At 40.9% G+C, this 17,050-nt stretch overlaps 1 protein-coding gene across 1 annotated transcript; it reads left to right on the top strand.

Moving 5' to 3' along the window:
• Positions 1 to 8,898: 8,898 nt before the first annotated feature.
• On the top strand, positions 8,899 to 10,419 carry chrm2a (cholinergic receptor, muscarinic 2a). The gene has a single exon (XM_060907951.1). It carries the CDS (start codon positions 8,899 to 8,901, stop codon positions 10,417 to 10,419), a length of 1,521 nt encoding a protein of 506 aa, XP_060763934.1.
• The last annotated feature ends 6,631 nt before the right edge of the window (positions 10,420 to 17,050 follow it).

The following is a 17,050-nucleotide window of genomic DNA, read 5'->3' as shown; positions in this document are numbered from 1 at the left end:
CCCCAACTCATTACAAGTATGAATAGGTGGGCCTCAAAGCAGAAAAGGTTGAGAACCCCTGGCCTAAACTCTGGCTGATATATTTTATCCTGTTTATGGTGGGCACTCCCACCGTGAAAGAGAAACCATTTGAAACTGAGGCCCTGTCCACACGGCAACGGATTCAGGTGAATCTGATAAAATTGTTTATCGTCCACACGGCACCGGCGTTTTGGGTACCCCAAAACGAAATCTTTTGAAAACGGGTTCCAGAGTGAAAAAATTTGGCAACGGAGCCGTTGCGAAGTCATCTGGATGAGTAGAACGGATTTGTTTACGATGACGTCACAACCACATGTGCTTCACGCCGGGCAGAAGTGTAACGAACTCGATGCGAGTTGTCAACAAATCCTATAACATGGTTCATGAAATGCGCTTACAAAATATTTTCACTGTGAATATTTATTGTGTAATGGTGCAAAGTGAGAGAGAGAGAGAGAGAGAGAGAGAGTGAGAGAGAGTGAGAGAATAGCCCTTAGGGCAGAGTCAATCCCGCCAGCAAAAATAGGGAAAAAAAAAAAGGAGCGATCTCACCTCTTCAGATGTTGGTTTAAGTCCGACAATACATTCCTCAAAAAGGGCGTAGAAGAATAAAGTAATCCATGAACGTGTAGCATTCAATTTATTCCGGACCATTAAAGAATTCTGGAGGATATCAGAATGTTGGCGTACCGGCTTCCATCTACCCCCATTCATTCCTCTTTCCGCGTCTCCATTCAAAAAACGAGCACGTGATTTAAAGGGACTATATCCATAGGATAGGGAGTGAGAAAGTGTGTGACAGTGACAGGGATAGTCACTGTGCGCATGTGCAGTTATGCGCATGCGTCTACTTCTATTGTTCTGGTGTCTCCGATGGGACCATCTTACAGCGCACGTAGAGGTGTGGCATGTGTATTGCATCGTTTTCAGCAAGCGTTGCGTTGCCATATGAACCTGATATTTTACTGATCAGTTGCCCATGTGGACGCGATATTTAAAAAAAAAATCTCGTTGCCGTTGTCGTGTGGATGTAGCCTGAAAGAGTGAAAGTGATTATCATTCCATTACCATGTGAATAGTCTTTTATGAATGTGTAAGTGGGCACTCAGCGCTCTGACTCAGGTGTGACTGATGCCCCTTTTCCACCAAAGCAGTTCCAGGGCTGGTTCGGGGCCAGTGCTTAGTTTGGAACCGGGTTTTCTGTTTCCACTGACAAAGAACTGGCTCTGGGGCCAGAAAAACCGGTTCCAGGCTAGCACTAACTCTCTGCTGGGTCAGAGGAAAGAACCACTTCCATCAGCGGGGGGGGGGCGGAGTTGTTAAGACCAACAACAATAACAAGACCGCGAAAGATCGCCATTTTTAAGCGACGGGAAGCAGCAGCTGTACAAACGCGAAGTCATTCATTATTATTATTGTTGTTGTTGCTGCTGCTTCTTCCGTGTTGTTTTTGCTTCGATATTCGCGCCAAGGTTTATGCAAAAGTAGCGACGTAACTGACGTATACAGCGACATAATGACGTATACAACGATGTAACTGACGTATACAGCGACGTAATGACGTGGCTCCGCTTAGCACTGCGAGCTATGGAAAAGCAAACTGGTTCTCAGCTGGCTTGCAAGTTGAATGAGTTGTGAACCAGCACCAGCACTGGCCCCGAACCAGCCCTGGAACTGATTTGGTGGAAAAGGGGTATGAGTAAGGTGACATGTTTCATCTAATTTAGGTAATTTAAAAAATATATTATTATTTGCCAGTGGGCACATAGGAAAGTGTAAAGTATAAAGTTTCTGTCAATATTTTTTATCATGCTTGTATGATAAAAACTTGTGAAGATATTTATCTACATACATGACCTACTAATTCTAAACCTGCTGAGCTTCGCCGGCAAAAGCTCTTGACCCCAGCGGGTTAACAGTAGTCCGACTGTCCAGGACAACTAAATGTCTGGTCTGGGCAAGTCAAGTCTGCATTTGATTGTCTGACAGGATAAGCTGAATTATTCCCACCTCTCCGGGAAATTCCGGGAGTCTTCTACATATTGATAGCAGCTCCCTGAGAGAGAGCATGAGCGCATGATGATTGCTTTATCTTGCTAAGTAGACCAGTCAGTTTTCTGTGTAGGCGGGCTTTGTCTTCTCTCCTGGACAGAGAGAGAGAGAGAGAGAGAGATGGTTGTTGACTTCAGAAAGAATCCTGCTGCTTGCTCCCCACTACACATTAATGGCTCTACTGTTGAAACACTCAGCAGTGTGAAGTTCCTGGGAGTGCACATAGAAGACAACCTCTCCTGAACCCTGAACACCACCGCCATCACCAAGAAAGCTCAACAGAGTCTACAGTTTCTGTGAAAGCTCAAGGAGGCCAGCCTCTCTCTTCCCACCCTCACATCCTTCTACCAAGGGACCATTGAGAGTGTTCTCTGCTGTTACATCACTGTCTGGTTTGGGAACTGAAATCACACACATCACATCACATTATCTCTAGCCGCTTTATCCTTCTACAGGGTCGCAGGCAAGCTGGAGCCTATCCCAGCTGACTATGGGCGAAAGGCGGGGTACACCCTGGACAAGTCGCCAGGTCATCACAGGGCTGACACATAGACACAGACAACCATTCACACTCACATTCACACCTACGGTCAATTTAGAGTCACCAGTTAACCTAACCTGCATGTCTTTGGACTGTGGGGGAAACCGGAGCACCCGGAGGAAACCCACGCGGACACGGGGAGAACATGCAAACTCCGCACAGAAAGGCCCTCGCCGGCCCCGGGGCTCGAACCCAGGACCTTCTTGCTGTGAGGCGACAGCGCTAACCACTACACCACCGTGCCGCCCCGGGAACTGAAATGTTATCAAATAAAAATCCCTGCAGCGAATAGTGAGGACAGCAGAGAGGATCATTGGGGCCTTTCTCCCACTCATCTCCCACCTCTATAAGAAGCACATCGTCCACCATGCAAACAGCATAGTGCAGTATAAGTCCCACCCATCCCATGCATTGCTCTCCCTCCTGCTGTCTGGCAGAAGGTACTGAAGCATCTGAACCATCACTACCAAACAATGCAACAGCTTCTTCCCCCAGGCAGTCAGAGTCCTCAACTCACTGTTACCCCCAAAGAATGGACAGTAGTCAAACAGTTCAAACTGAAACCACAGTTTCTCATCATTTCTCATCCATGTGCATGACACTGCTCATTTGTATATACATGTACAATGCTCACTTTGCACCTGTCTTGTCTTGTTGTAATATCCTACTAAAACTTGAACTCTTCAAACTGAACTGCAGCCTCTTGCATTTTTGTACTAAAATGTGCATTTGCACACAAACGCACAATACCACTTTTCACTTGTCTTTGTCGTCATTTGTTGTTCATTGTACTTAGAGAGCTAGGTGTTTAGATAGCTATATGTTTAGATTGCTAAATGTCTACTTAGATATCTATAGGTAGAGTTATTTATATACCTTGTTTTGTCATCTATTTCTCTATAAATGCACCATGGGCAGCCTGAGGAAAATGGTATTTCAATGCACTTTATACTTGTATATGGATGGATTGACAATAAATCTTGAATCTTGAAATTAATTAAATTTTAGCAGACAAAACATGAAATATTTTGGGTTCATACTGTCTGCAATGAAATACAAGTTAAAGTAAATTTAGAAAATCACTGCTTTCTTTTTATTTGCATTTTCAATACCATCCCAACTTTGTTGTATATTTTGTTTGTTGTATATTTTTCCTAGGAAGCAATTGTAAAATTACTGAAAGCTACATTAGTGCTCCTTGCTTTCCAGTTATGTTAAAGATACACTATATGTACCGTTTCAGGTAACAGATGAATATGACATGGAAAAAAGCTACAGTTTATTATCTTTTTTTTTATTTTACATAAAAACAAACAATGAGGGTGGCACGGTGGTGTAGTGGTTAGCACTGTCGCCTCACAGCAAGAAGGTCCGGGTTCGAGCCCCGTGGCCGACGAGGGCCTTTCTGTGCGGAGTTTGCACGTTCTCCCCGTGTCCGCGTGGGTTTCCTCCGGGTGCTCCAGTTTCCCCCACAGTCCAAAGACATGCAGGTTAGGTTAACTGGTGACTCTAAATTGACTGTAGGTGTGAATGTGAGTGTGAATGGTTGTCTGTGTGTCAGCCCTGTGATGACCTGGCGACTTGTCCAGGGTGTACCCCGCCTTTCGTCCGTAGTCAGCTGGGATAGGCTCCAGCTTGCCTGTGACCCTGTAGAACAGGATAAAGCGGCTAGAGATAATCTCATCTCATCTCATTATCTCTAGCTGCTTTATCCTGTTCTACAGGGTTGCAGGCAAGCTGGAGCCTATCCCAGCTGACTACGGGCGAAAGGCGGGGTACACCCTGGACAAGTCGCCAGGTCATCACAGGGCTGACACATAGATACAGACAACCATTCACACTCACACCTACGGTCAATTTAGAGTCGCCAGTTAACCTAACCTGCATGTCTTTGGACTGTGGGGGAAACTGGAGCACCCGCAGGAAACCCACGCAGACACGGGGAGAACATGCAAACTCCACACAGAAAGGCCCTCGCCGGCCACGGGGCTCGAACCCGGACCTTCTTGCTGTGAGGCGACAGCGCTAACCACTACACCACCGTGCCACCCCGGCTAGAGATAATGAGACGATACAGTATATTAGATAGAGGGCAACATGGTGGTGTAGTGGTTAGCACTGTCGCCTCACATCAAGAAGGTTCTGTGTTCAAGCCCAGTGGCCGGCGAGGGCCTTTCTGTGTGGAGTTTGCATGTTTTCCCCGTGTCTGCTTGGGTTTCCACCAGGTGCTCCGGTTTCCCTCATAGTCCAAAGACATGCAGGTTAGGCTTTAAATTGACTGTAGGTGTGTGTGTGAATGGTTGTTTGTCTCTGTGTTAGCCCTGCGATAACCTGATGACTTGTCCAGGGTGTACCCCGTCTCTTGCCCATAGTCAGCTGAGATAGGGTCCAGCTTGCCTGCAACCCTGGAGGACAGGATAAGCAGCTATAGATAATAGATGAATGGATATTAGATAGATAAACACAAAAAGTATAAAAAGTAAAACAGTAAAAAGTGGTTGTTTATAAACTGTACCATGCGCTGGTATGATTCAAGAACTTTCTCTTTTTTTTTTTATTCAACCAGCTGGGCCAAAATTTATGAATAGTCAGCAGTGCTACATTGCCGTAACTGATAAATATTTTAATTACTGGTGTTGAATAAATTATGGAAATGCTAAAAAGTACTAAATTGTGAAAAGACTATGTGCTGACTAGTTTTACAATGTTGCTGTTGAATTCTGAATTCAGAAAACTTTTATGCATTTTCTATTACAGTGCAGTTAATAACTAACTTGCATGGTCTTGTTTGGGATGCTCAGTTTAAAGCAGTGAAAATTATTGTCAAAATATATTTTTTATTTCATATTTATGGTAAAAGACTGAAGTGTCATGGTTTTCAATGCAAGCGAGTACAAATTAAGGACATTTCCAGGGTTCCAGCAGGTATATGGATGAGTTTTGCAATTTTCTTCCAGGAACTTAATAAAATATGCAGTAATCATAGTGCAAGGACTGTAATGATGGGACTAGTGGGAAAGCCTCAGTTCTTTGTTGGTTATAATAATTAACATCCATACATTAGTTTGAAGTGATGTTTTAGATGCTTGGTTTTATTGTCAGAAAAACAAAACAATTTGATTCTGGGTGACTAAAGCTGCCTTTACCCTATGTGATTTTCCACTTGAAATTGCTGTCACAGACAAAAAGTCATGAAATAATTATTTGACTGTGACTTGAGATCTGTGATCTTTGACTGATGTGCTAGTGCCATTGCAATTAGACAGCCAAGAACAACGTCCTGGCAGTGTCAGGCAGTGTTTCTTAAAAATTATTTTAAATGAGTGTGACTACTGCTAAGATTCTCATCTAAAGGCCTCCAACATGAGGATGACTTAGGAGGATGGACAGAAAAAAAAATCCTCATTACCTGAAGCTCACTTTGAAGAATGTTTCTGTTGAATGTCCAGGCTATTTGAACTATTTTTCCATATTGTGGGATTACGTGATTGTAGAGTTTCATCCTGAAATAAATACAGAATTCACTTTTGAACAGTAATTAAATAATGAGAGCTCATGCAATATGTTTCACAGAATAATTGACTTTTCAAAAATGAACATGACAATTATACTTAACAAAGAAAACGCTTGTTTGCAGTTAAATGATCAAAACCAATAGCTATCTCATCCATAAATATAACAAGTAGAGTAGTAATGATGATTATAAAAAATAACATTTTTAAATAACAATCATAATTGCACAGACAGGAATCTTACTTCAGAAAAGTAGGTAGTGTAGTTTGGTGTCAGGATGTAATTTGTAAATGTAAATCAGAGGCAGATACGTGAATCTTTAACAGTTCATTTAGTGCTTCATTGAATTGGTACATTTACATACAAAAGGCAAAATGTTGCTTTGTATTTTGTGTTATGGGTAGTTAAACCACATGTCAAGTCTGTTTGAATAGGCTTTGATATCAAGTCAGCAATAAAGTACATCAGATGCAGTTGTATTTCTTTTAGAGGTCTGTGCCTGCAAGGGGTTAAAGATGGAAACTAATATAATGCCTTAAGTCTAAAAGATTGAGTTCTAATATGAACAAAACCCTAGCTATAAATATTTCACATAATTACGGGAAGGTGAGGTAGAAGAAAATGAAACAATATTCAATTCAGTTCAGTTTTATTTATATAGTGTTTTTAATAATAGACATTGACACAAATCAGTTTTACAGAAATATATAAATTATTGATATAAATTTTAAACACATAATTTTACAGCCCCAATTCCAAAAAAGTTGGGATGCTGTGTAAACTCTCAATAAAAACAGAATGTGATAATTTGCAAATCTTGGAAACCCTATATTTCATTGAAAATAGTACAAAGACAACATACCAAATGTTGAACCTGAGCAGTGTTATTGTTTTTAGAAAAATATATGCTAATTTTGAAATTGATGTCAGCAACACATTTCAAAAAAGTTGGGACAGGGGCATGTTTACCATTGTGTTGCATCACCTCTACTTTTAACAACACTGTAAATGTTTGGGAACTGAAGATGAAACGTTTGAGGGCCTGAAGATCAATTCTCAGCCTTGTCTCTTGCATAAAGAAATTTCTCTAGATTCTCTGAATCTTTTAATGATATTATGTACCATAGATGATGTGATCCCCAAATTCTTTGCAATTTTACATTGAGGAACGTTATTCTTAAATTGTTGCACTGTTTGCCCACACAGTCTTTCACAGAGCAGTGAACCTCTCCCCATCCTTACTTCTGAGAGATTCAGCCTCTCTGGGATGTTCTTTTTATACCCAATCATGTTACTGACCTGTTGCCAATTAACCAAATTAGGTTTTGGGGTTTTTTTTAGCATTACACAACTTTTTCGGTCTTTTGTTGCCCCTGTCCCAACTTTTCTGAAACGTGTTGCTGACATCAAATTCAAAATGAGCATATATTTTTCAAAAAAAAAAAAACCAACAATAAAATTTCTCAGTTTCAACATTTTATACGTTGATATGTTCACTGCTTTGCTGTCTTTTGCTCACATATTAGCTCATTATAATCCACACAGATCTTCTGATAACTGGTTGCCTCCATATGTAGAACTTTTCCAGCTTTTGATTGTGGAAGAGAATGTGTTTGGGGGGAAAAAACATCATGTCGTTAAAAACCCATCGCCATACACAGGTATTGATCTGAAAGCATATAAGAGTTTGGATGCCTACAAATATTTTGTGTCAGGCTGGGTAACATGCCTACATCAGTGGGTCGTCCCTGGAACCGGTGGTCGCCATCTTATTACAGCTAAGGTTTGTTCACATTTTCATTTACTTCTGGGAGCAAGCCGGAGCGCGCTCCGGCAGCTATTTACACCGGATCCAGTGTAAATAGCTGCCGGATCATAATTACAGTAAACTAGTAAATACAGTAAAGGAAAAACTTGAGACTGAAAGGTTTTAACAGTCATCCAAATGACTGAACGTAAACATTGCTACAGTAACATACCAGCTATGATGTTGTTGACATTAGCTAGTGCTAACAGCTAGCTGCTAGTACACTGCTACAACACAGACACCGACCCTAATAATACAGTTCTTGGTCATTGCCTGGTAACAGCAAATTTATAACGGGCCATGTCTCAACAGACTAAGAAGTTATTTCAATGACATTTAATAACATTTTGTTTATCCTGAGGACCGAAAGTAAATTAAAATGTGAACAAACCTTAGCTGTAATAAGATGGCGACCACCGGTTCCAGGGACGACCCACTGATGTAGGCATGTTACCCAGCCTGACACAAAATATTTGTAGGCATCCAAACTCTTATACGCTTTCAGATCAATACCTGTGTATGGCGATGGGTTTTTAACGACATAGGTATACAGATCATGTGGGCCGAAGTCAGGTAAAGACGAGGGCTTCGTGTACTTCCGTACGTCAGTGAACAATCCTGGTGGAAGCAGGTAAACGTCGTTCTCTAAGCCTGCTAACCTCAATTTTTGCAAATACCTCTCCCTCTGCTCGCCCTGTAAATGCCCTACGTCGCTGGATAGTGAAGGTGTTTTCTGCATCTCGCTCCTTTTTCTTTTATGTTTTTCGTTTGTCGCCTTCCTCGCATTCAAACTGATTCGAGCCGTGACGTCCAAAATGGCAGCCTAACGATGCATCACATGACTTGGTCACGTGGGTGAAAAACCTCAGTTGTATGAGTTGTTAACTCTAAATCCTCTGTATGTAAAAGTATTGACACTTTCTATTTTCCTTTCTCCTTCTTTTATGTGTAGGTGTGAAGGTTTATGAGCAGTGCTCCTCGTACAATAAGGGAGCTTTTCCTGAGGCAGGAACAGATGGACGGAATGAACTTCACATTGGGGAATTCCTCTGAGGGAAATGAAACGGAGCCAGAAGTGGAGACAAGCTCGTATAAAACAGTGGAGGTGGTGTTCATTGTGCTCGTAGCAGGATCACTTAGCCTGGTAACTGTGGTCGGGAACATACTGGTAATGCTCTCTATAAAGGTCAACAGAAGCCTACAGACTGTCAACAACTACTTCCTGTTCAGCTTAGCATGCGCCGACTTCATCATCGGGCTTTGCTCCATGAACCTCTATACTGTTTATATTGTCATTGGTGCCTGGCCACTTGGCCCTGTAGTGTGTGACCTGTGGTTGGCTCTGGACTATGTGGTCAGTAATGCATCTGTCATGAACTTACTCATTATCAGTTTTGACCGCTATTTCTGCGTCACAAAGCCACTGAGTTATCCTGTAAAGAGGACCACTAAGATGGCAGGGATGATGATTGCAGCTGCCTGGGTGCTGTCCTTCATTCTCTGGGCTCCTGCTATCCTCTTTTGGCAGTTCATTGTGGGTGGCCGCACTGTCCCAGATCGAGAGTGTTATATCCAGTTCTTTTCAAATGCGGCTGTTACCTTTGGCACTGCTATTGCTGCATTCTACTTGCCTGTCATCATCATGATGGTGCTATATTGGCAAATCTCACGAGCCAGCAAGAGTCGTGTGAAAAAGGACAACCGCAAGCCTTCAGGCACCAACGCTGGAACTGGATCTCCAACTCAGACCCGCAGCAATGCAACCAACAAGCTGGACAACAACAATGTGATGGCTGAGGACCCTGATAGGTGTCAAACCCAGAACACAGATGAAATGACCAACCAGCATGACAGCAAAATGCAGAATGGCAAAGGGCCATCCACAGCCAGTGGAGAGAGAGAAGGGGAAGAGGCCACCAGGGCCAACTGTGTCCCTGTTGAAGAGAAAGAGAGCTCCAATGACTCCACTTCAGGCAGTGGGGCCACAGCTCACCAGAAACCAGAACCCAACAACACTCAGACACCTGCACGGCACCAAGCCAAGACCGGTGCCTCTAAACTTACCTGCATTAAAATTGTCACCAAGTCACCTAAGGGAGACTGTTATGCTCCCTCCAACACCACAGTAGAGATCGTACCAGCAGCTGAGAAGCAAAAACATGTGGCCCACAAGATTGCAAAGATGACTAAGCAGCCCCCCAAAAAGAAGAAAGCAGCCCCTTCCAGAGAGAAGAAGGTGACACGTACTATTATGGCTATCTTGGTGGCATTTGTAGTCACGTGGACACCCTATAATGTGATGGTTCTCATCAATACTTTCTGCTCCAGCTGCATTCCTAACACAGTGTGGACCATTGGCTACTGGCTCTGCTACATCAACAGCACCATCAACCCTGCGTGCTATGCTCTGTGCAATGCCACATTCAAAAAGACCTTCAAACAGCTCCTGCTTTGTCAGTATAAAAACATACGCTCAAGCAGATGAGCTACAATATAAGTATGCATGTGTGCATGTTTATGTTTTTGTGTGTCTGTCTGTGAAAAGGTGTGTGAAAAGGTTTCAAATGGCAGTGTGAAAACTCTGGCAGCTGGGTGGGGCTTTGTTTCTTTGTGTTTTTTTTCTATTGTTTTGTTATTGACATGTTGTAGCACTTTACACACACACACACACACACACACACACACACACACACACACACACACACACACACAAACAAACAAACAAACAACAACAACACAACTCAGATAGGTCAATAGTTGTTTAGGCTTTGTATACAGACCAGAACAGGTTTTAAAATATTAAATCAAATCAAACACAACCCTGATGTGAAAATATAGGAAACAATTTATATACTTTTTTGTAAAATAGAACTGTATAAATCAATATGTTAAATGTAAATCAAATAGCATGAATATATCGTATATTAGTGAGGCAGTGCAGTGGAGCAGAAATTCCATGTTTGATATAATAATATCTACATAGTAGAGTAGCTAAAAACAGATTTAATTTGAGAGAGCAGTATAATATTGAATCTGCACTCTTCAAGGGACAATAGGGCTGACTGAACACTCAAACCTAGTGTTTGGATTTCAGTGTAAAATAATACGTGTAAATACTTGTATATAACATTGCATAGTACTGTATTTGGCAGTGTGTGTGTGTTGCTGTGCTGGCCTAAAGCTGAATGAGCTATTGGAAAACTACTCTGCCAATTCCACATATAAAAGTGGGAGTGTGGGGCAGTATGAAGAGCTCAGGCCTCCAGAGATGCGAATTAAAGGCTTTTAAAATGATGACTGATGAGCAAGGTGAAGAGACTCTTCTATATAGTGCTGTTACTGTGGGCTTTTTTGTTAATAATTCGTTGCGCACCGTTGTTTTGTTGTAATGTCAAATGAAGACTTTTTTTTTAAAAGAAAAAGGTTAGTGACAATGAAATGTCTGTCGTGCACAGCGATAGCACACCTTTACTTATTTAAAACCCATTGCAGAAACCTCTTCATTGCTTTCTCATGAAATATGCAGAGATGCAAATGTATGCTCATGCCTGCAGCAAGGTGTTCATTCATGCAGTCTGCAGGTGTTTATGCCAAACCGACAAGCCCACAGCAAGTGTTCTGGAAGGATCCTGTGTTTTTTGTCAGTGTCACAGCATGTGTAGAGACTTAGAGTTGATTATGAGAGATGACTAAACATTGGGTAGTGTATGCATAATATGTGAGTAGTGATAGCGCTTCCTCTGAGCCTACCTCTCTATGGCTGTGTGTGTGTGTGTGTGTGTGTGTGTGTGTGTGTGTGTACATGCGCGTGTGCATGTGCGTGTGTGTGACCACCCCAGAATTGGGGTTATTCTAAATCACAGGCTTTGGTCTTGTGAATTAAAAGGGCTAGATATATTTGCACATTTCTTCATGTAGCACCACATCAATGTGGAAAAAAAATGGCAGCAGTAAAAATATCTCGAACAGTCATATTTATTTATTATTTCCTCTTCTATAACAAATATAAGATTAAACCTATTTGTAAACTTTTTTTTACTTATTTCAAACTTTGCTTCATTTTAAAAATAAGTGCTTATGATGAGCAAAATTGTCTGTCAATATATTAAGACTATTTTAAGCTTGAAATGAGTAGAACCTCTAGAAATAGATTTCATGATGTTATATTTGGTTTAGCATAATTTTATAATAGTAAACACCAGGTACATTTTATAAAAGAATATAAAATAATATTCTAAATATTTTCACTTGCTAGGTTTTTTTTTCAGCCTAAACAAATGTTTTGCTTTTTGTGAAGAAGGATGTTGTATTTGGAATGGGCATTTGGGTAGCTCTAATTCCTGAGAAAGTCCCCTTTCCTTCTCTCTCTCATTCATATATATATATATATATATATATATATATATATATATATATATATATATATATATATATATAAATAAAACACACACACACACACACACACACACACATATATATATATATATATATATAAAACAAAAAATTTTTATATAAAAAAATAAACATATCTAGGGAAAAATTTATATATATATATATATATATATATATATATATATATATATATATATATATACACATACTGAATTAATGAATATTGTTCATGCAGGATTCATGATGCCATTTTACCTCTTTCCAGACATCCCATGCTGGATAATGCCCACAGGTGTGTTACACTCATTAACGCCCTATCAGAAACAATAGTGGAACCATTAACAGAACCCACCAAATTAACATATTTTACAATAGAGGGATTTGAGGAAGTTAAAAAAAAAAACCCACTTTATTCATATGAAATTATGACATTGCTACATGTGCTTGGAAGAAGAGTCTGGAGACAGAAATCTTAGTTTCTTGGTCGCTAATCTGTGCTACTTACTCTCGATAGCACTGGCTTGAGTGCTTTATTAGCATTCGCTAACACTACTGATGAACGCTACACCGGCTGGAAGGTGACTTCACTGCTGCGCTGACGGCACCGACTTGCACGTAAGCTAGCGTTGGCCTTCGAGAAGGCCTAGTGCGATACATTTTTGGTCCCTCCCACTATAAATCAATATCTGATTGGTTAATTCATCTGTCACTTCCTACACATACATACACTGCCATAGCCTTCTGTCCAGGCAATGAAGTCCTAACAAATGAGTGAGCCAGCTCTAAACCTTTCTTTGCCTAGAGACAATAAACAAAAAAATCCTCACTGGATAACTCTATTTTAATGTTTTCAGGACAGTAACCCTTTCATTTCTGGAGCAAATTTGATAGAAAATAAGAGAAAATTAAAATTAGAAGAGAATAATTATAATGAAATTATGAAAGAATTAAAGAATGAAAGAAATTAAATATAACATTTGAAATGCTGGGGCGGCACGGTGGTGTAGTGGTTAGCGCTGTCGCCTCACAGCAAGAAGGTCCTGGGTTCGAGCCCCATGGCCGGTGAGGGCCTTTCTGTGCGGAGTTTGCATGTTCTCCCTGTGTCCGCGTGGGTTTCCTCCGGGTGCTCCGGTTTCCCCCACAGTCCAAAGACATGCAGGTTAGGTTAACTGGTGACTCTAAATTGACCGTGAGTGTGAATGGTTGTCTGTGTCTATGTGTCAGCCCTGTGATGACCTGGCAACTTGTCCAGGGTGTACCCCGGCTTTCGCCCATAGTCAGCTGGGATAGGCTCCAGCTTGCCTGCGACCCTGTAGAAGGATAAAGCGGCTAGAGATAATGAGATGAGATGAGATTTGAAATGCTGATATGCTTGGGCCTTCTCTGAATGGTGTTGTTTGAGTTAAGAATTTTGGCTGCAGTATTTGACGCCAAAGCAGTTCCTTGCTATAGGCAGTGTGATACAGAGCAATGTAGATGAAAGTAATAACACAATCTCATGGTAAAATGCATCAAATTAGCTGACGAAGCTGAACGTTGTGCAAGACTGAAGATTCAGCAGGCTCAAGTGCTTCCTGCTCCACTTACTGCCCCATGTTTTATAATCTCTTCATCCACAAATCACACTCACAAAAAATAAATGTTTACAAAGACTATGATATTACTGTTCCTTTTAACTTTCTCTCACACACATGCTCACCAATCAATTTGACAAAATAGCTTTTTTATATAGTTTCCTTCATTAAAATGAGAACACTGCTAAAATAACATCTTAGCAAGTGAAAGTATGTTGAAGCTAGTCAAACTGATCTAGTATTTCATATTATTACATTATATCAAGACTCAAGGTTCAAATATTATTGTCATATGTACAAAGTACAATGAAATTCTTACAATGTACTTCTCCACAGAACAGACAATTAGCATTAGAGCAATGCAACATTACAATGAAATAAATACTAAGTACAAAATACTAACTACTATGAGATATCTAACAATGTTAAACAACATATAATGCAATAATTAAGACAATATTTAACATAAGGTATTTCTGGCTATTTTTTACTCATTTTAAGCTTGTTCCATTGCCATTCAATTTTGGTAATTCTAAGGATTTATTTCTAGAAAAAAGCAAAAGGATTGGCTAAAAGAATAAGAAAATTTTTCCATTTTGCCATTAGTGGTCAAAAATGGGAACTGCCACAATTGCTAATAGAGGTTCATAGGGGCAGGATTTTCTCTTTTCACACTTGCTCTATGAACATTTTTAGTGGAGGAAGAGCAGTGGAGAGGTTAATGACCAGGTTGCCAGATTGATCTCGTTTAATAATAGTCTGCAGCCACCAAGAATTTGTTTTAGAGCAAATAATCAGATATACAGAATCATTTCTATTGTAAGATACGCTTCCCTGCCAAAATAAAAAGTCACACTCTAATATTTGGTTGGACCACCTTTAGCTTTGATTACAGCATGCATTCACCATGGCATTGTTTTGATAAACTTATACAATGTCACAACATTTATTTCAGTCCAGAGTTGTATTAATTTTTCACCAAGATCTGGTGTTGAGGATGGGATAATCGAACCACTGTGTAGTGTTCTCCAGCACATCCCAAAGATTCTCAATGGGGTTAAAGTTGAGACTCTGTGGTGGCCAATTCATGTGTGAAAATGATTCATCATGTGTCCTGAGCCACTCTTTCATAGTCTGAGCCCTAATTTTATGCCCGTGCCATCAGGGAAGAAAAAAATCCATTTATGTGAGAACCTGGTGATTTAGTACATTCAGGTCATCAGCTGACTTCATTTGATTGCCCCATTACAATGCTGAGCCTCGACCTGACCAACTGAAGCAACCCCAGATCATAACACTGCCTCCAGAGGCTTGTACAGTGGCTACTATGCATGATGGATGCATCGCTCCATGCACTTCCCTTCTTACCCTGACAAACCATCACTCAGGAATAGGGTAAATTTGGACTTAAACCACATGACGTTTTCCAATGCTTCAGAGTCCAATCTTTATGCTCCCTAGCATTACACACATGCTCACTGTGACAGTTCGTATGGGTGGGTGGAGCACAGAAGGACGGCAGGCCAGAACTGAGTTCACAAAACTCTTTTTATTGTCACACTTTTCAGCATTACACCACTCTCCCAGACACTCAGACACACGCACACACATCAGTCGTCTGGTTGGGAGAGAGCTCCCTCTGCTCTCGCTCTCTCTCCTTAAATAGGGCGCGGTCACTGGGGAAGACACACAAACACATTAATTGACATCAGGTGCAGTGATTCTGCCACTTACCTTCCCTGACTCCGCCCTCCGGTCACAGACCGATGCTTGACCACGCCCCCGCTGCCACACTCACCAATCAACTTGACCAAATAATAGGTAGATAAATACTCTTTTACTTAAAAGAATATTTTCCTTAATTAATTAAAATGAGAACATTGCTAAAATAACATCTTAGCAAGTGGAAGTACACTGGTGCTTGAAAGTTTGTGAACCCTTTAGAATTTTCTATATTTCTGCATAAATATGACCTAAAACAACATCAGATTTTCACACAAGTCCTAAAAGTAGATAAAGAGAACCCAGTTAAACAAATGAGGCAAAAATATGATACTTGGTAATTTATTTATTGAGGAAAATGATCCAATATTACATATCTGCGAGTGGCAAGAGTAGGTGAACCGTTGCTTTCAGTATCTGGTGTGACCCCCTTGTGCAGCAATAACTGCAACTAAATGTTTCTGGTAACTGTTGATCAGTCCTGCACACCGGCTTGGAGGAATTTTAGCCCATTCCTCCGTACAGAACAGCTTCAACTCTGGGATGTTGGTGGGTTTCCTCACATGAACTGCTCGCTTCAGGTCCTTCCACAACATTTCGATTGGATTAAGGTCAGGACTTTGACTTGGCCATTCCAAAACATTAACTTTATTCTTCTTTAACCTTCTTTAAGGAGGATTAAATTGATACTTTTTTTATCCATTTCCGGTTGAGAGTACGTCGTGCGCATTCTGGCTGCCGCTTCTCACTGGAGCTTTTTTTAATTTTATTTTCTCTCCTTTTTTATTTTATTTTATTACTTTTTTCTGTGTTTGATGTTTGTTTGAGTGTTTTTGTCTGCCGGTTGTGGTGTAGCTCCAGACCCCGTTTTGGGCGTCGGTTCCCTCCAGGCCTTGGTTCACTGTGGGTGATGCCTGTGCTCCCAGCTATAGACTGCAGTGAGCTCATTGCTCATTTTAACATCATGGTTGTCCAGCACTCTCTGCTTTAATGCTTGGCATGATGTTCCAAGCGATGTTGCTCGGTGGCGTCGCGGGACATACCAGGGATCTGCATGGTGGTGCTTCTGTGCTCGCTTTCTGGATCCATGGTGTGGTGTTCGAGCCATGTTGCTGGCGGTATCACGGTGGCTGTGCTGGAGATGTGGGACTTGTTTTTGTGCGCCTTTTGATGGGACTGTGGCCGCTACACCACTGGAATGATATCCTGACCTCTATTTGGTGAACTTTTTTTTTCTGCTTATTATTGTAAAGCAACCTTGGGTTTTTAGAAAGGCACTATATAAATTGAACATATTATTATAAATTGAACATATTATTAACCATTCTTTGGTAGAATGACTTATATGCTTAGGGTCGTTGTCTTGCTGCATGACTCACCTTCTCCTGAGATTCAGTTCATGGACAGATGTCCTGACATTTTCCTTTA

This window comes from Neoarius graeffei, chromosome 2 (assembly GCF_027579695.1).
Source record: "Neoarius graeffei isolate fNeoGra1 chromosome 2, fNeoGra1.pri, whole genome shotgun sequence".
Classification (NCBI taxonomy): domain Eukaryota; kingdom Metazoa; phylum Chordata; class Actinopteri; order Siluriformes; family Ariidae; genus Neoarius; species Neoarius graeffei.
This window is presented reverse-complemented; position numbering and strand designations above follow the sequence as displayed.